The 20,792-nt window shown below is 36.8% G+C and overlaps 1 protein-coding gene across 1 annotated transcript in view; it reads right to left on the bottom strand.

Moving 5' to 3' along the window:
- Positions 1 to 20,792, bottom strand: part of NBAS (NBAS subunit of NRZ tethering complex) — a 158,525-nt gene that overhangs the window by 4,937 nt on the left and 132,796 nt on the right. Inside the window, exons 49-51 of the mRNA XM_068183435.1 lie at positions 15,400 to 15,539; positions 10,274 to 10,418; positions 4,230 to 4,358 (exon numbers count right to left, since the gene is read on the bottom strand). Of these exons, the coding sequence (XP_068039536.1) occupies positions 4,230 to 4,358; positions 10,274 to 10,418; positions 15,400 to 15,539 (414 nt within the window). The remainder of the gene's footprint in view (positions 1 to 4,229; positions 4,359 to 10,273; positions 10,419 to 15,399; positions 15,540 to 20,792) is intronic.

Genomic DNA, 20,792 nt, shown 5'->3' with positions numbered 1-20,792 from the left:
ATAACCGAAAGTTTGGAAAGTAATATTTCAGAGAAAGAGCCTGCACATCTGCCCTATTCTTACTCCTCACTAGACTTGTAATTCTTCCATCTGTTCAAGACAGGATGCTGTTCCAGATGGAATTTTGATCCTCAAAATGTTATATTTTTTTAAATATTAATGGAAATCAACCTCCAGAATAATTTTTGCTTGCCATACATACCAAAGCAGACTACAGTAGATACAGACTCCTAAACACACTACATTTTCATTTTCAAAATCACTCCTTTGAGTCTGTAAGACAGTAAAACCCAGCAAATAAAAAACAACCACCTTACTATCCCAGCTTTAAAAAGTTATTTTTTCCGGGCAGACAGCTCAGTCAAGATCTTACTAATGAATCACTTCTGATCTGCCTGCAGATGCAGAGCCCTTGCTATCCCAAGACCCTAACTAGGCCATAAAACTAAGCCTATTGCTAATCCCAGAATCACTGTTGCAGTGATATGGAATGCAGCTGACTGCAGTTTAAGCAGGTCTCAGAGGTGAAGGTTATCTTCTGCACAAATTAACACCCAACCATTTTCCATATTGTGTAAATAAACTATGACCCACAATAATGACAGAATCAGAGTGTATATGTAAGAGGAACATCATTATGCCTATCAGAACTCTATGCTAGGGGTGATAAATTTTTCATTAGAATAAAATCTGGAAGGTTTAAATGGGAGCAGCTTTCATTTTTCATATCCATCTCTCCTTCAGCAGAATTTGTCAGTGTAGATTTAGCATGATGCCCACACACAATGTCCATGGTTATGAGTAAAAGCTCCAATGGGGATAATTGCATTAAGGAGAACTTTTCTTCCTTGACTTTCCTATTTAAGTATTGGCTAATACTGCTTTCAAGCACTGAAGTGTAGGCATTCAAGTGCTACCTTTGCTCTTGTGAGAGGCACTTGGGAGTACTGCATGCAGATGTGGGGCCTCCAGCACAAGACATCGACTTGTTGGAATGGGTCCAGAGAAGGTCATGAAGACAATCTTAGGAGCACCTCTCCTATGAAGACTAGCTGATAGAGCTGGGATTTTCAGCCTGGAGAAGAAAAGGCTCTGGGGAGACCATACAACAGCCTTTTGATACAACAGAGCCGAAGAGGGATGTTTTACAAGAGCATGGAGAGATAGGACAAGAGGAAATAGCCAGTGAAAACCAACCCTCTTACTTTAAATGGTTTAGATTGGATATTAGGAAGAAATTCTTCACTGTGAGGGTGGAACAGTTGTCCAGAAAAGTTGTGGATGCCCCAACCCTGGAAGTGTTCAAGGCCAGGACAGGCTTTGAGCAGCCTGGTCCAGTGGAAGGTGTCCCTGCCCATGCAGGGTTTGGAACTAGATGATCCAATTCCCCATCAGCATTGTTTATGCAGGCATCCAGAGGCTCTGGTATTACCAACAGGCAAAATTTCACCCATAACTTCTGCATCAGAAAACACACAAGTTATGAAAGGTAAGGGCTGCTGATGACCTAAGAGCAGTAAAGAACTGAAACCACTGTTTCCCAGAGTATTCCCTTCTCCAATACTATTTGAGATGAAAATGCTTTGCTTTTTATTCCTTCCTGGAGTAGAGATCTACAGAACAAATAAATAAGGGGAAAAGAAACCAGTGACATAAAAAAACCTGGAAAAATCAACTGGAGAAAGATATTTTATCATAATCACCATTAGCTTATAATTTAACTATTTCTTTTAAAGATTTAGTGAATAGCCATAAATGGCATACACTGGAGAACACTAGAAATTCCATTATTCCACACAAAATTTGTGATTTTTCATATTACATTTTTCAGTAAAACATGTTATGAAGTTCAGTACTTCATCACTGAAATTATAACATGCAAATGAAGCTAAAAGTATTTTTTCAGACTACAACATTTTTCTTGTTCCACTTTCTATTAAAATATTGGTTGAACAAGTATTTGCATTGCTTTTTTAACCCCCACTTGTTAGCTGTTTTAACATTATAGGTACCAACAGACAATAGAATATTTACTTGCTCTCTCAGATGTATAAAAATCAGTTTTCATCTCTGAAAGTGCACAGTGCACAGACAATATTGAAATCCCTCTAAAAAACAATCTGACTTTTAAGGGCTCTACTGGTAGTAATAAGGTTATTTAGGTAAACTGGTGTTTTTATATTACTTACATAGTACACAACACAGGGGAAGAACAGTTATTTCTATTACTCAGAAAAGACAAGTGGCAGTTCATTTAAAGATACACAATAAAAAGAGGGGTCTGCAATTTCAAAAAAGCTTACGCAAAAACTTGGTTGGTTTATTACAGGCAAAAGCTGTACAATTTCTAGTATCAGCACTTCAGCATCATCCTTAACTGTAAACATCCATAAAGCTGTCAGCAACATACAACAAATGGCTAACTAATACATCCTATCAGCAAGCAAGTGCTGTGTTTTTCTCGCAGCCATGTTTGGGAGCTGTGCTAGCACTGGATCGGGGAATCAATAGCCATGATTCCCCTCTGCCAGATGTTATTTGTCTGTCTCCTGTTTAATGTAAGCAGAAATGGCCTTCCTATGAAAAATTAATCTTGAATTTGACAAAAAGCATTAATTATCTGAATACTGTTTTTTTAAAAGCAAAAAGCATGAATAGAAAATTATACTGAATAAACAACATCAGCATGGCTAAGTAATATATGGTCTTTCAGTACAACAGCAAATAATGTAATCTTAAGAGATGCATATAAAACAAGGAGTAAGAGGTACTTTTTATACAATATAGGAACAGCTTTTACATTTAGCACAGCACTCTTCTGTACTAGCTGCTTTTCTAACACTGTCACATTCCAGGTACTGGCTAAGCTCTATGCCTGATGTAATAAAGTCAACAGTTAAATCTTCATTGACTTATAGTAAAGCATTAGACCAAAGCTAACTGCTTCAAAAATTCTAGGTTATTCAGCACTCTTATAGAACGGTATGCTCAAATTAATACTGAATTTAGAAGGAAAAGCTAGAAACAACTTATCAAGCTGCCTCCTGTGTAAGAAAGCCAAAAAAACCCAAAATTATTTTGAGCATTAACAGGTATACAAAGTGCTTTATACTAGCAAGAAGCTAATAAGGTTCCTGGCCCTAAAACTCCAATATAATCAGCCTAGAGTGTAGGAAACTGAAAGCTGGAGCACACTAGAAAGAAATGGCCAGCTTCAAGAGCAATACAATTAGTAACCATTCAGAAAATGCTACTGCACAGCATTATGCTTTAAAAATAGTTGAATATAATGTATTTGGACACTTATCCTGCTGACAAGCTTCAGAATTAGTGACTTATATGCAGCCTTCATCTGTTAACAAAGAAGTCAATTTTAAAAGGCCATTAAGAACACAGAGATGAGAAAGTGCATGCATATATCAGATTATCAGATTTGTGCTTGCTTTTCAATGAGATCATCTTGTTTAAAAGTTACCAAAAAGCCTTGTTTTGTAGAAATAAAACCTAAAAATGCAGATGATAAAAGAAAACAATCAATAACCTATTGTTTTGGTGATTAATATTTATACAATTGTTTTGCAAAAAAACTCAGAAAATTTGTGGTTAGGAGACTAAATTTAATCTTTTTAAGTGTTCCTTCTTATTTGCTGAAAATCAAATACACAGGGAAAAAACAGTTATGTAATGTTATATAGCAACTGACAAATATTCAAAGTCTTTCAGTTCTTGTCCAAAGAAAAAGACAGTATTCAGATTTCTTCTCCAGAAACTTTGGCATCAAGTCTATTTAGAATGGCAGGAAAGTCCCCAAACATACCAACACATCAAAAACAGTGACATAACAGCTCTCCAAGTGTATATAAATAGATGCCACATTTGTCAGAAACAAGCTGAGTCATCTGACATACTATTATCACTTAAAACACCCCAAAGTGAGGGAATATGAACCCAGAGGTAACAGTCTACTTCATGTATCAGAACAGCTTCTGTCCCACCACACTGGCATAAAGCAGCATACCAAGTAATTTAAAGGAAATGCTATGAGGCTTAATCACCTCAAGTATGTACAGAAGCTCTTACCAGCCTTGTGTTATTGCTCACTGTGGACACAATAGCTGTGGAAAACCGTAACAGTGGTAAGTGTCACAGCAGTCTGCTTACTACACCAAGATAAAAGAGCTGACTTACTACCTCAGCCTCTGAAAGGTGGTTCATTCAACTGTTCATACCTTAGCAACAGCTGTTATCTGCTCCAGTGCCACAGCATGAAGGTCTTGGTCTTTGCTTTCTACCAGCAGTTTCAGGGATGGCAGCAGGAGGGACTGGTTAAGCAGCAGCAAACATAATTCTTTTATACACTGAAACAAAAAGTAGATTCTCTCAGTGTGATCTCTGAAGGTACTAACATCATCATTCACAATAAAATTTATGAAAATTTTATGTCAAATGCAAAATGAAAACCAAGCTTCCACAACAAATCAACTCCCTGTTGGAAACACATCCTTGGAAACTAGAAAGAACAAATTTTAAAAATGTGAAATACTGGTTAAAGTGCAACATTTGTTAGATTAAGAAAAGGCAGGTACTGAATCACCATTACAACCAGGAGTTATACTGAAAAATAACGAACAGTCCCACAGCTCTCTGTGAGACTAACATATTTGTTCTTACTGAAATACTGCAAAACACAGGAAGAAATGTTGACGGACACATTTTGCAATCAGAAAAGTAGAACAAAATAAAGAGGAAATAACAGCACATACCACAGTTGAATAATGTTTCTGTTGCAAAAAGCTCAAAATTTTATACCATATTTTATGCACAATTAAAGTTTAGCAAATTAAGTTTACATTATTCATCTAGTTTCCTATATTTGATAATACACCATAAATTTGGCATCACACAACTTCAAGACAAAACTGGCCAGAAAATACCTTCTAAATTAAAAAAAAAAACATACCTCCACAAATCTACTGTGCTCTTCCAAAATTTTACCTTGTCTCTTAGTTAAACAACCAAACAACATGTCCTACATGACAGCTGTTTTATTTTCCACAATATTGTAGTGATTTGTTCATCTATACATCAAAAAGTATTTCAACCTACAAATTATATTATAAACCAAATTATATTATAAACCAAATTCCCTTCCCCTTTTTGTCATTTCCAAGAATTTAGGTTGCTTGTCACAACCACTTCCCAAGGAGGCCCATCACAGTTGTCCCATTTTCCAAGGCACTTTACACCAGGGACTCTGGATATTGTATGGTAGTTACATTGAAAATGGTATCCATCTCTTAAGAGATGCTCTTTGTTTCACTCTAACAATTTGAGAGCAATTGTCAAAGGAGCTCATCAGCTAAATATTAAGCTAAGAGAATGCAAGTCATGTATTTTTTATGTCTTTTGAACTTTAATGATAACTGTAATAATTTAATGACCAAGATAATCCACACATTTAGTAGCATAGTTTCAGCAGCTGTGAGCCTAAAAGCCTAACTATTATTTGAAGATGAGAAGACATTAAATACTCCAAGTGTAATGTACTGCACAGACACGTGGCTTTGCTTGGGACAGGGAGCTCTCTGGCTGTACTTGCTCAGTCTTTTCTAAATTTATTATATAAATTAAAGAAAAATAGCCTAGAAGGATATATTCCACCACACTAAGCTCTGAGTCACTAAGGTAAGCCTTGTTCTCTTATTCAGACTTGTTCCTTTAAACTCATATTCAGTGCTGCTACTGATTGTCGATGCTTAGAATCACACAATACACTGAGTTGGAAGGGACCCACAAGCATCATCAAAGTCCAGCTCCTGGCCCGGCACAGGACCATCCCCCAGAGTCACACCATGTGCCTGAGAGCACTGTCCAAACGCTTTGTAAACTCTGTCCATCTTGGTGCTGTCACCACTTCCCTGGGGAGCCTGTTCCAGTGCCCAGCACCCCTGGGGGAAGAACCTTTTCCTAATATCCAACCTAAATCCCCTGACACAACTTCAGGCCATTCCCTCAAGTCCTGTCACTGTCACCACAGAGCAGAGATCAATGCCTGCCCCTCCTCTTCCCCTCACAAGGAAGCTGCACCTGCAGTGAGGTCTGCCCTCAGTCTCCTCCAGGTTGAGCAGACCAAGTGACCTTAGACACTCCTCACACGGCTTCCCCTCCAGGCCCTTCACCATCCTTGTGGCCCTCCTTTGGACTCTCTCTAACACTTTAATGTCTTGGATTGTGGCACCCCAAACTGCCCCAGTGCACAGCAGAGCAGGACAATCCCCTCCCTTGCCCGGCTGGCCATGCTGGGCCTGATGCCCCCAGGACAGGGATGGCCTCCTGGCTGCCAGGGCACTGCTGGCTCACGTTCAACCTGCCCCCTCCATGTTCAACCAGGACTCTCAGGCCCCTTTCTGCAGCACTGCTCTCCAACCTCTCATTCCCCAGTCTGTAAACCCAGGCTTGTCCCATCCCAGGTGCAGAAAGTCCCATCCCAGGGACTTTCCCTTGTTAAACTCCATACAGTTGGTGATTGCCCATCCCTGTGATTTGTCCTGGTCTCTCTGCAGGGCCTCTCTATCCTTGAGGGAGTCAACAGCTCATCCCAATTTAGTGGAATGGGCATGCTTGTTGTGAATGATATGATGTGGATCAAGGAATAAAAAGACTAAATAAATACATTGGGCTTTATCTGAGCATTATTAAACTTCTAGTAATTTCATATTCCACTGGACTGAGCTGCATACTTGCCATTCCAGCAAACTTACTGAATGAAAAGTTGTGGATTCACTCTACAGTTATTTTCTTGAAAATATGTATTCACAGCAATATTCAGAAAAATAAATTCTGAGAATTGTAAAATACATAATCTGAGCAAAACAGCAATTTTACCATGCTTGGTAACATTCCGCTCTCAGAACCAGCTGGACAAGCGGAATAACTTTCTGCCTGATGGTAGCATGTCTAGCAGACATACTCGGTCTTAACTACCATGCCCAAGTACAGAAGAAACCATAAGCTCTTTTGAAGAAGAAATACACATTCCAACAATTGCATTTCTTTTTTTCACAGGAAGGGACAGGACAGCTTGCCATCCACCAAAGACTATCCAAATAGTACAGGTATCAACTTGTATCACTGCCACTAATGACTACAGGGCTGCTCTGGACAGGAATTGAAAACCCAAGCCCAGGAAGGAAAGTCATCACCCACAGCACTTCTCAGAGCAATGTAAGTGGGTTTCTGTTCTGCAGTGAGCACTTGAAAGCATTCAAGTGTCTGCTGCCTGCCATGAGAGACTCTGCTTAGAGGGGGTTTGACGTTATCTGTGAGAGGGTCAAGGGAAGGCCCCATTCAAAATCTGAATTACCATGATTTAGTTGAAAATTTTGTATGTCAACTTTTGTTTTCTATCTAGTTATGCAGCTATAAGTGGTTCAATGTGACATCAGCAAGGCAAATAAACCGTATGTCACAGGAGTCTGTTTTGGGTCCAGTATTATTCAGGATTTTCATGGATGGCTTGAAGGGCCGGATAATGAGTACAAACAGCATTATGTCTGGAGAGGCTAAAAACAGACTGAAAACCAGCATTTAGATTCAACATTATCTGAAGAAAATGACCAGACACAACTGTGTATCAACAAAATCACACAATCTAAAATAATATATGAAGCCCAGGAAAAACTAGCTACAAAAATTAGAAAAAAAGGAGAGCAACTGTGTGCTGTATTATTCTAAGAGAGAAGTATCTCATAGCCACTAGGACCCCAGGGTAATTATAGATAAGGTACTAGATGCATTCTCCCATGTTAACTGACACATGACCCATAGGCTGAGAGAAGGACATGAGGTATTCAGAGGACTCATGTTTTTAACAATTACCAGGGGAAGGAGGATTTATCCCATTCTAAAGAGATTTATCAGACAGTGAAGATGCTGGACAGTCCAAGCATGTGTCTTCCAGGCAAATAAAACAATGCTTTCTTCCACTAAAAGGAATGGAGGTATCAATCCATTGAATAATGCAAATTAAAACCCTAAACAAAAAAACAACCCCACAAAATACCCCCCCCCAAAGCAAACACAGACAAAGATACAAAGATTAAAGCTATGTAACTATCTAAAATACATTTAAAAAGTACTTGGCTTAAAAAACTAGATAAACCAGTATGATATGGAATGAAAAAAAAAGTTAAATCCTTCACGACTATATACGAAGATGGTTTTCCTAATTTCTAGACCACTAGAATTGAAGTTACATGTGTTTTCCATTACAATCTTTGAACTTGGCAAGGTTGTAATGGGAGAGAACTTGAATGGCAAATGTTTTTCATGATAACTATCTGGTTTCAGTTTTTAGAATTCCATCATTCCAGATTTGTCATCTTAATCAGTGTACTTACTGTCAAATCATCTAAACAGGTTAATTATCAGTGATCACATTTTCATCTTATTCAGCCACATAAATGCAAATCTGTCATTTGAGCTCCTAAGTACTGCAGCCATACATACAAATAAATTATTTAAATTCATACATGCCATTCCCCCTCTTCCCAAGCAGTGACTTACAGGAATACAGCCTGTGTTTGTAAGTAACTGTACAGCTACACATTTTAGTGCAACTCCTTGTTACTGCACAGCATTCTAGCCATAAAAAGATATTTTACTTCAGTAAGGCTGTTCAAACCTTGAAGATCAGAATAACTTCTTATCTGTACCTGTATAGTCATACCTACATGGTGAGCTCTTTCAACATCCTGTACCATTAAAAAAAAACCAAAGGAAGGCACCTCCAACCAAAGCTGTCTACCAATACCAAAACTCTGTTTAAACAGTGACTTGCCATGGAAATCATGGAGAAGTTTACCCAACTAAGAGAAATGCAAACCATGACCCTTCTTGAGCAGAACTCTTGGTGAACTGACTGCTGTATGACAGTGACATTCACAGGGATTTGTCTCCCTAGGTCACCGAGGTGATGCAGACCATTCTACTTTGTCGAAGTTCAGCTACTCCTATGCACTCTAAGACTATGAGTTTATAAGCTATAATGCATAATTTCAGCACCTTACAAAGAAAAGCTACATATAACTATGCCAGTCCAAGAGATACAGAGACCTGCCTTCCACCAAAGAGTTTTGCTGGGATGAATAAATTAATAAATGTACTTATCATTTCAGCTTACTGCCCCCTTCTGGAATCATGTTTTACAAAAATTTCTGAACTTGACACAAATCAGTGTGTTGGACTAGAAAAAAAAAAAAAAAAACAAACAAACAACAAACAAAAACCCACACACCCACCGTTGTGTTTTAAACAGAATGTGCTGTTTTTGTTCTGTTTCTCTTCCTACCATCAGCTGTTTTCTATAACAGACAGTGACTGCATAAAGAGAATTATAAGAGATTAATCAGCTTACTAAAAATATGCACTACTCTGAAATTGTGTGAAGTTTATTAAGAACTTCTCCAGTCTGTCTTCATTAATACACACTGTTTACATACAAAACAATTCAATAATTTTATACTTAAGAGATGTTTGTATTGAAGTATGCATACATAGTTAGGGAAGACAAGTTAGAATATTATCATTACTACTTAGTAATCACTTGTACATTAAGGTTTTTTTCAATCACCATGTTTTTCAGGGGTTCCTGACTAAACCTTTAAGCATTTATTAGTAAGAGAATTACTGATAATTTAAGTAACAGTTTTTGCAACACTGATTTAAATGATAATAGATTATTAAAGTCTTTCTACAAATACATTACAGAATAAATTATACTGAAACATAATTACAAAGATCAGCTAATCCAACCACCCTCCAACTCAAATCAAGTCCAGCAATACCAAACTGCCTGTGACATCATCCAGTCAAATCCTGAATACCTGTAAAGATAGATTCTCGCTGTCTCTTCTAGGCATCCACCCATTCTAGTGGGTGGATATCACCCACTACTATCACCCACCACTTTAAAGATGAAAAATGTTTCCCTTGGGTGCAATAAGAGTTTTTGATGATGTAACATGTCTCTATTGCCTCTTGTCCTTTAACTGAGCATGTCTGAAAAGAGACTGACTCTAATTCCTCTCCTTATTTCCTCATTTGACTACTTAAAGACATGATCTCTTGTAGTCATCTCTTCTCAAGACAGACTGAACCAGTTCTCAGCCTCTCTGTTAGCTCTCCATTGGACTTGATCCAATACAGCAACATCTTACCTGTAGCTGGGACCTTGAAACAGGACTCTAACATGATACCCAAAGTTAAAACTTACCTTGACAGGGAGCATGTGCTTTGTCTCATACAAAGAACGGCAGATTTTCAAAATTTCATTTCCTGTGTTCTCCTTTTCTTCAGGAGGGCACCTCTGCAGCATAAAAGTCCCCAGTTTTACCCAGGGATTACCATCTGTGCATGATCTGCCCAGTAAAAAAAGAGATATATATATATAGACTATAAATACACATATACCCTTTTCTTTAGGTTGTTTCTCAAGTGTGTCTTAAAAGCACAACTTCATGAAAGGAAGATTAAAGTTTTGAGACAAGTTACTGTCCATAATGCCATCACTCTTTCAATACAACAAAGAAGTTTAAATTACATGGAATTATGACATGCTTGTTACAAACCCTGAGGAATTATACACCAGATAAAGACTGATGAAATTGGAATAGCACAGGATCTTCTCCTGGCTTTACACCAGATGATTTCCCAAGCAGAGTGGTATCGAGGGAGGGGGTGACAAGAATCCAGCATTCCTAATTTTGTTTGCTTTGATCACATTCTAACAGCTTCTGTTTCTCAAGTATCTGTCTCTTCCTTCCAAGAGGAAAATATATTGCCAGATTCACATTTTAATTTACAAGTCCAATGAATATAAACAAAAATAAACTTTTCTCCACAGCCTATCCAAATAGGGTAAGGAAGTGAAATTACATGCATCTGAACTCTGCTAGTAGATATGGATACAGTTACATTTGTTTTACATATTTAAAATGTTCTTCTAAATCCACACAGAACCTCACGCTATGTCACTATTACAGAATCAGACATAAATAGATGGCAGACCATAGATACAAGTAAATTTCATCATGCAAGATAGCAAAGGCAGTGTTTACTGCAAAGCTTTTTTTCTGTTGATGCAACATTTTTATATTTTTTCACCTACAGCCATTATTTGGTAGATCATGGAGATATTTTGGATACTTTTGTTAGGAATAGGTGTACTGGCTAGAAGTGGATGCAGTGACAGAAATGGGTAACAGACTACTTTTCAATGATAGCACAAAGCACAACACTGGAACACACCTACACTGCCATTTTTCTAATGTAAATTAAGTTGAAGCATTTCAATTCCCACCTACAGTGGGCTAAAAGCATGCAAAACTACAGCTTATATAATGATTGTATTAAGCCACAGTAACACAAACTCTGTGTTCATCTGTGCACAAATTTAAGAAAGCACAAGAGGCATTTTAAAAATCACCCCATCAATTTCTCTGGTCAGTAATCAGCATCCCAAAGACATGGTAAACTTCCCACTACAGCTTAAAAAAAAGAAAAACAAGAACAAAAAAACAACTCACAGAGGGACCAAAAGTGGCAGTTTGGTATTATAATTTAGTGAAAATTAAGATACTCATTTAGTACATGTGACAAGAAGCAGTAAAATGCTGTCAAAGTGCTGCTTTTCAAAGTTATTATTTTGCAGCAATTGTTACAGCAACACATTAATATAATTGTAAATGGAGTCTGTTAAGAGAGTCTGTTGGATTGACGTACCAAGTGTCTGACAGCTCTAGAGAGGACAACCACCAATATCTACTGTTTTATACATAAAAGTTCTCTCTGCTCATCGTCCACTATCAAAAGTACACACTGTAAACAAGTAAAAGCAGCCCCACACGCAGCTGTCATTACAGCCCAACACAAAAACCAGACAGAGAAGCTAGGACTGGGGACCTTTGAATGCAAATTAAATAGAAGTCATTGTCTTTCTTCCTTCTGACAACTTAATTGAGCCTTTCCATCAGTCACAGTCACCGAGCACAGAGCTGTCAGAAGTCTGGCTGAGAACAGCAGAGCTCCTCCTCTCCGCTCCTTTCAACGTGATGGGTTGAACCCCAAGATGCCAGATTATTCAACAAACAGAACATGAGGCACTGAATCTGTGAATTCTAACAGCATTTCCACCTCTGCCAGTGGTTAAAGGGATAACTCCTGCTCTGTGATCCATTTCTTGCTTAGAGGCACAGAGTCAAAATGAATTTCCATTTCTATTGCTGCTGCCCCTGGAGCACATTAAGAAAATCTCTAAGAATTTTCCATTAGAAAAAGGAAATAAAAATCACACTACAAAACACAAAAATAAATGGAAAGATGCAAGGCCATGAAGGCTTGCCATATGCAAATTTATTTAAGAAACGTATCAGATTATACAATTTACATATATAAAGCTTTACTCATCACAATTCCTTGTAAGTATTTCAAATACTCCTGTGCATTATTAACAACTATCTGCTATCTCTAAAACTATCTGCTATCTCTAATTAAAACCAAAATTAAGGTACCAAAATCTGACACCTACAGGCAAAATTCAATTTTCTTCTCTCCTGAATTTTACTTTAGTAACTGTGGTTATAAAAATTTATTTCTCATCATGAAAAAAGCAATTACTTCAAAACCACACCTTAAATTTTTTTCCCTAAGCCAAAAGAGGAAAAACCAGGATTAAGAATTAAAAAAGTGAACTAAAATACTGAGTCTCTAACACTGGGATTATTTGAGTTCCAAAACACCTTATCAATATTTATAATAAATATAAAGAATGCTTTTTGAATGTAGGCAGCAAGTTCCAAAGGACTGCAGAGCTTCAGGTACTGTCAATAATTTTTTTTAACACTTTTATGAAATGTTTAAAATGACATCTGACTATGAGCCATCTGGGTGGAGAAGCATGCATGCATAACAACGGTATGAAAATAAAATTTTAAGAAGTGTAGAGCTTTGAATCCTGACTGAAACAACCAAGCTACCTCTCTGTTTTCACACAGTAAACATGGAATATTATGACAAGAAAAGAATCTTGCCTGTGATAATAAGTATTGTTTTCACTGGACTGTTTCAGAAAACAAGAACTCAAAAAAACATGAAGTATGGACTTACTAACACAGAGGTTACAAAAATTAAAAGCCTACCAAAAACCCCCTCAAACATTAGTTCTTTTATTTCTCCTCCATTTTAAACCTTTACAGATTGTATATTGTGTTTTCCAGATCTATATTAAAATTTAAGTTTTAGATATTTACTGCTAGATTGAAAACCTAAGTTCTAAGTATTGACATGACTCACACTTAAACTTCCCAGTTCCTGTATGGATAGTTATATTGGCTGGAGACCATAAGCAATAATGACCCTTCTTCTGAAGGAGAGGAGGAGAAAAAGAGTAAAGTGTAAACAAACACGTTAATAGATATAGTTTTAACTTCTTGATGCTTTCTTCTTTGCTCAAAAAAATTTGTTAACAGAATTTGCTTTAAAATGAAATTGTTGAAAATACCACAAACAAAAGAGTTCCTGTTCTTTACTCCCAATCATCCTAAAGATACGCTTTTCAGTAACACATATACTCATACATACATAAAGCCCTAGGTTGCTAAGCATAGCTCAATGCTGTTAATGTGGAATTATGGAACGGGGGAGAAGAGGGAAGAATTTTGACTGTGCAGCTGCCTAGGAGCCATAATACCTACTTTAGACTCTAAAAGAGTTATGATACAGGTGACCTAATATTTGTAGAAATTTTCACTTCCAAGATCGCTGAAGTCGAAGAGGTATCCCCCCTCTGAAATTTGATCCACAGTTAGTTGTGACTACACTTTTTTTTTTTTTTCTTTCTATTCTTCAATTTAGGAAGTCAGACTGAAGGAACATAATACCAAGGCATAGATATAATTACGTAATTTTTTTCATGTCCTCTGTAACAGAACAGTAGACAAGAACTGCCCATATACAAGAAGGGCTCTCCTTTCACATCTCTTTTGTCTTTCTTTTCAACACAAAGAAAACAGGTTTAGCTAATTGCAGCAGTTTTTCAGTTGATCTTTTGTTCTTTAAGTTTTGGTTTTTTGTTAAAGGTATTGTGTAGATTAAAAAAATTGACAGTTCGCACACAATGAGGCATCCAATTTTCAATTACAATCAAAACTAAAATTTAAAATGCAAGCTGAAATATGAATTTGTGACAGATCCCACAGCAGTCCTTGTAATTCTTAATGTACTGAAAACAATTTTTGGCTTGTAAAACTGTCACTAAAGAATTTAGGCTAATGCTTATCCAGAAATTCAAACAAACTGCAAGCCTGAATGTGAAAAACCGTTACAGATTACCTTGTAACCCACCAGTTCTCTACACATACATAAGTGAGTTACTTTTCAGAAAAAGATAAGCCTTAACTTTTATGAAAAATCAATGCAGATAAACACTTTGTGTGTGAATGTAGTCCCCAAGTTAAAATAGGTTGTAATCAATACCCCTAAGTAATCCAAAATAAACACCCCTTAATGACTCTAACCTAACTATTGTCAGACACGGCTAGCCAAAAATTTATTAATATTACTGCTCTCTGAAGGACATGTGATCCTTGCCTCTCTACACAAGTTTATTTGAATCCTTGTATCTTAGAAGTGATTAGCACTTAAAAAATTTAGCTGCTGTATTCTATACTTTCAAATGTGTTCAGAAAATCACAGAAAAAATCCAAAGAATTGATAAAAAATAATGTAGTCTGGATGTTCCAAATTACTACTTCCAGTTAATATCCACTTTGATGGGTGCAATTCTGAAATCTTATAATTATTTTAATCTTAAATTGGTTTGGATGCTTTATTCAGAGACAGAAATAATAGGCGGTGGTCTAGACAAGAGAAGTGCCATTTCATGGTACCATTACCCTCCCAAGCCTCCTGCAGACTGTCTGCCACATCCATCTGAACATCATCACCTTTCAGAGACCTTTCTGCAAAGTGTAACTTTGAATCCAACAATAGCGAGAACTTTCTGTTCTTTTTTTATGGACTCTGTTTATACTGCTAAAAACAAGAGCAAAACACGTAGCTTGAAAATTAGGTAGATAGAACACTCTCCTGTGCAACAGTTCAGGCAATAAAATGTTTTTCTGCCTTCCTCCATGATAGAGACTACATATGTGTATACACAGGTTTTATAAGAAACTGATTGATTCAGCTCTGCTTTAAATAAACCATTTATTCCTCCCAGTATGACCCCTTCCAAAGGATGCACTCCTACCAGCCAGGTTTGAATTATTTGACTGAAAACAACATGATATCAAGCAAGACTTTGAACTCTTTTCTTACATGGCTGTTTGAAGAAACACTCACCCATTGCTCCTGTCCATCGGTGGCCAAGCCTGAAGCAGCAAGACCAAGTGCTGAAACTCAGACAGACTCTGACTGGACTCCAGAAGTCCCAGGAAGAGATGGTATCTTTTTTCTTCATTTTCAATATCTGTTATCTCTACCTGAAGGAGACAAAAACCAACCAAACAAACTAACTAAACCAGATATTTTTCCCCCACCAGAAATCAATTATTTAATAGCAATTGAAAAACTATCTGTGAAGAACATCACTGTTCCAAAATAATGCAGGAAACATAGTGAACATAATTTTCCTGGAAACCCATTTTCTTATCTCTCATTTTCAACTACATGCAAATAAAATGGGAGAACATAGAAGATGTGGAATGACTTAGGTGGGCATTCCTAGAACAATGTAGTCTCACACAAGGACATTCTTTGATTAGTTCAGAGGATCAGATCTCTGTCTTCTTCAAACAAAGAAAAATTCCTTAAATTTCTTTTTCACAATGTACAGACATATACACACACATTTTCAAAGAATAGCTATGTCTAGTGCTTTCCTAATATGTACTACTCTCCCTCACCCATGAAAATTCAATAGTTTGATCTGAATTTACAGCACCTCATCTTTTCTCACTATAAAAGAGCCTTGAAAGATGCTTCTCAATTAATCTCTCCAGCAAAGAACGTTTGCTAACAAGTAATACAGTATTTCTCTGCACAGGTGTTTGAACCTAAGAAAAACAAAACCCCACTGCCCTATTAGCTCCCAGACAATTCTGTCTTGGGACAAGTGCCTATCTCTGTTGCAAATCTGCAGCTTTTGCCTGGACTTGAATTCACTCCAGTTGATGACAGGTTCTTTTAAAAATAATTACTGCCTGCAGTTTCATGGTAAAAATGTGCACGGTAAAAGGTCCAACTGTCGAAGGAAGACTGCTGTAAATGAGAACCAACTTGCTACTAAATGAGAAGTAACTGCTGTTTAAAAGTTTGGATATCACACCAGGAGGGCTCTCACAAATGGAATAGCAATTCGCTGCCTACCTGACAGACACAAGATTTTAGAGTTTAAGAATAATTTGTTACAATAACAAAGTAGCTCCCTCTGTATTACTAACACATTCTAACGCTGAACTTTTCTTCCAGAGTCCAGAAACTTTCAGAATATCAAACACTTCAGTTTCATCTTATAATTCTGCTGAAGATACACAGCATTAAATGTTAACTTTTCTGTTTCAGCCCAAGTAGTTCTAAGACATCAAACATGGACAAAGTTTTCCTTAGTTCTACAGCTACTCTGAAAGATTAAAGATCGCATCCCAATCTCTTCAAAGTGGCTCTGATACATCAAGGGCAAATTTTCAAAAGAAGCTGGGAAACAAACATTATTGATGCATTTACTGAGTTGCCTACATAATCTGTGACTTTAAAATATTTAGTGTTGAAAAACTGCTTGCTTCTGTCTCCAGAGTATATCTGAAAGCACCATACATTTCAGATAGTGAAAAATGTTCCCTAGATCTGTCCACTTGAAATATTTTTCTTTACTGCAAATGTCACATAGCATACATCAGTTACCCACTTGTAATATATATACTTGATAATACATAATATTATAATACTAGATATTGAAATGACAAGGTTGAAAAGAGAACGGAGATAAACAAGAAAGGAAAAAAGGGATAGAAGACGTTAACCTCTAAGGTTCCAAAAAATGTACCATCTTAGCAAATTAAGTACTAGCTAGACAACAGAAGCTCTCACACTGCTTACCCATCCCCAAACCCCTTTCTCAGGAAACTAGCTCTTTATATACTGAAACCAAGCACATACCATTCTGGATGGTCCACTGAGTACATTTTACTTGATCTTCACAATCAGCACATTACTTCAGAACACAGACTAAATGTTAAGATCTTTCTAACAATAACTATAAAAATGGCAATAAATGGCAAAGACAATACCAATACATAAGAGAAGCTGTCAGAGAAGGTCCCCTACTAGCAGCAGAGGGTAGATCAGACATCCTACTCAACGTGAACTGAATTCCACAAATTCTGCCTAATAATGCATCTTTACAGACTTGGGTTTACATTTTTTTATGAACTTAATTAATCTAGTACCATAATTTTGTGTTTTGGACAGCTGGATCCTTGCAACATGATTGCTCATGACAGAACATGCTAATTCAATTGAAGTCAATCAGAAGAATCATCTTTCTATTCTCAAAGGAGAGAAAATTCTGCAGAACTTCTCTCTACAATGGCTTTTTTTAAGTCACCTATGTTTCTCAGTAAGAGTAATAAAAATTAAGTGAATTTTCTATGGTGTTAATGATTCGTGGTTTTTAAGAAGACTAGTGAAAATTCACTCTTTATATGACATTTTAGATGCATGTCACTTCCATTTAACATGAAACAAGAGAGATTTCAGTAATAGTTCCTTGCTAGAAGGAAGCAGTACCTTGAAACAGCACATAGCAATGAGATTTTAATTTATATTTACTATGTGTGTGTATGTATATACCTATATATCTAGATAGATCGATCTATATAAAACACAGAGAGAACTGAAGTTTTGCTCTATATTACTGTCTTGGCTTTCTGAGTCTGAGGGAGAGCACAGTGAGGAAGCATGCTCTGTGTAAGAAGGTAGGAATTTCACCTTGACAAAGTGAAAGCTAGCTGAGATGAGTTGCTGTGGTCAGTCAGGCCTCTTGTTTTGTTGTAATTAGAGATTTTAAAAAATCCACTTTTTATTGAACACTCTCTTTGTAGCAATTTTGGATGATCTATTCAGATGACTCTGAATATTGTAACAGGGGGTAATGGGACAATATCACTCTGCTTCCACTTCCTTTCTTTTTTTTTTTAACAAAGCCCTGAAACATCTTTCTAAACCACTCTGAGGCTGATCATGCAAAGATAACTCATCATGAACTGCTTGGAGCCCTCTTAACACAAGTGCCTGTAAAGAACCTGTCAATAAACAGAATAATGAGGCCCACAGCCAGGCATGAACTTCAGATGACCCCAAAGAAATATGAAAAACAAGTGGAAAATAAAATCAAACAAACCACAAAACAACAAAAGCAAGGAAAAGGAAAGCAAGGGCTTTCAGTTGTAACAACAGATTTGCTCAATTTTGACTTGATTGTCCTCAGTTTCAGGCAGTCTCTTTGGCAGTAGAACACAGCTGGCATCATGTTTCTCATTAAAAGGCTGAACAAATATTTACCACAATGGGAAAGTCAATTAGGGGAATTAATTGTAGAAATTATACTCATGATAGATTATAAAACAAAATACAAATTAAGTAAAGCCAAACCTTATGTTAAACTGTAAAAACACACAATTTCATTATTGAGGGACTACATATGTTCAGAATAGAGAATATACAAACATCTGCGTATGTTAATGTTCCTTCAAAAAATCATACAGGAAATTTACAAAGCAATATACTGGCTACACAAACAGCATGAGCTTGTCATAGCCTATGAGAGATTCAGCGTTGAATTAAAAAAACTCTGTGCACTTAAAATTTCTCCTCAAATAAATCCCACTTTTCTGCCTTATGATCAAATCTTTTGGACTTACCTTAAATCTTATAAGACTCTTTCCTCACAGATTAGATCCTATTAGATGCCCAAAATATTGAAGGCATTTGGTTTATTGACTTTCAATGCACAAAGCTTTGACTCATGTTGTTCTACAGATTTGTTATTGCTTCATGCTCATCACCTGTGGTATGGATGAAGGAGTCCAAATATGAAAACTTGCCTCACAAGTTAGTTATATAGCTCCTGGAAACCTACAGTTTTACAAAAATTGTAAGAGGATGCACTCAAAGAATGATAAAGTTAAATAAAATTGTGGAAATCATACATAACTGATAAGTGAACTTTCTACGGTGTTAATGATTCGTGGTTTTTAAGAAGACAAATGAAAATTCACTCTTTATAGGACAGTTTAGATGCATGTCACTTCCACTGATAAAAAAAAGCCTTTGGCATGGCAGAGGAGTGAGATAATGTACCAAACTAAACCACGGCAGAATCAGTGGTTTAGTTTAGTACATTATCTCATTCCTGAAATCAAAGTTAGTTTAAAATCAGTATTTACAGCAACTTTGGAATGTTGCTGTATCTGAACTGCGTCCTTAAGTTATAGATATCCACTAATGTAATGGTCTCCTGATCCAACAGGACAGACATGTCTGATAGACACATCTGATAGACTTTATTGCTAAAGCTATTGAAATGCTAAAGCTATTTAATTTGACAATCTGCTGCTGGCTGACTTGGTTAATGATGAGTTTTTTTCTTTTGTTTGAAAAAAAAACGGAAATGCCAATAAAAAGATCCAGTCAATTTAACTCTCTCCTTCCTCTGAGATAACAGAAAAATGCTATTTTTGTATGACAATGGTGAGCAGGAAAACTAATGCAGACAGACTCCAACCTCGCTCTACCCCCTGGTATCTATTCTGCAAATTCCATTTTTACTCTGTGTTAGTGTGACAGAGCCACAGCTTTCATCAGCATATTTTGCTGACTACAAAGGAAATAAATGATAAGGATGTTTATAAATGAAACCAGAAAAATATTTTCACTATAATTGCTTGTTTATTGAGAAAAGCTATATCCATGCTTAAAAGCAACTCCCTGTCCTCACAGCAGAAAAATTTGCCATTACCAAGGAATGCAACCAAAAACTTACTGTTTTACATGATTATAAAATTAATTTTATTACATCTACCAGATGGCAAATGTAAGTATTTCAAAATGTGTTCATGTTCAACACTGCAGCATAAATTTGAATTAAAATGGCATTGAAAAGAGAAGCACGAAGCAGGCATTTGACTGGTCCCTTACTGCTACATTAGACAATTCTTCTGCAATTTCTCAGAACTTCCTTGTAAAACGCTGATTTTATATATCCCCCCAACCCCTGCCCAAGCTGTATTGGTAGAGAATTTATCTGAGCTGCATCTCAAAATAATAGGCAGATGTGACATCAAAGATTTTATTCAGATTTGAGATAGGGAACAATGATGCTAAAACTTCCTTCCACTCATTAGACAGGGCCTAACGTGGTTTATAAACAACTAAAAGAACTGGTAGCAATTTGACTGCATTCCTGTAATTGCCATATTGATGTGCTGTTCATGGCTCAAAAATTCAACAGCCTTGCCTCAAGGAGTTCACAATCTAATTAACTAAATCTGCAAAGAAAATACTGTCCTTCCTATACAACAGGCCAGTAGGGTTTGGTCACTGAAGAAAGTAGTCCTTCCACTTTGCACATCAGCCTGTAATCTGTCATTCCCTGCTCTGCTGGTATCTAGGAAGCTACTGAAAGTCTGCACAAATATAAGTTACTGCAACCTACCTCCAGCACAAGGCTGCCAAGT

Source organism: Anomalospiza imberbis, chromosome 3 (assembly GCF_031753505.1).
Source record: "Anomalospiza imberbis isolate Cuckoo-Finch-1a 21T00152 chromosome 3, ASM3175350v1, whole genome shotgun sequence".
Taxonomy (NCBI): domain Eukaryota; kingdom Metazoa; phylum Chordata; class Aves; order Passeriformes; family Viduidae; genus Anomalospiza; species Anomalospiza imberbis.
Note: the sequence above shows the minus strand (reverse complement) of the source record. Positions and strands in the feature narration are given on the sequence as shown.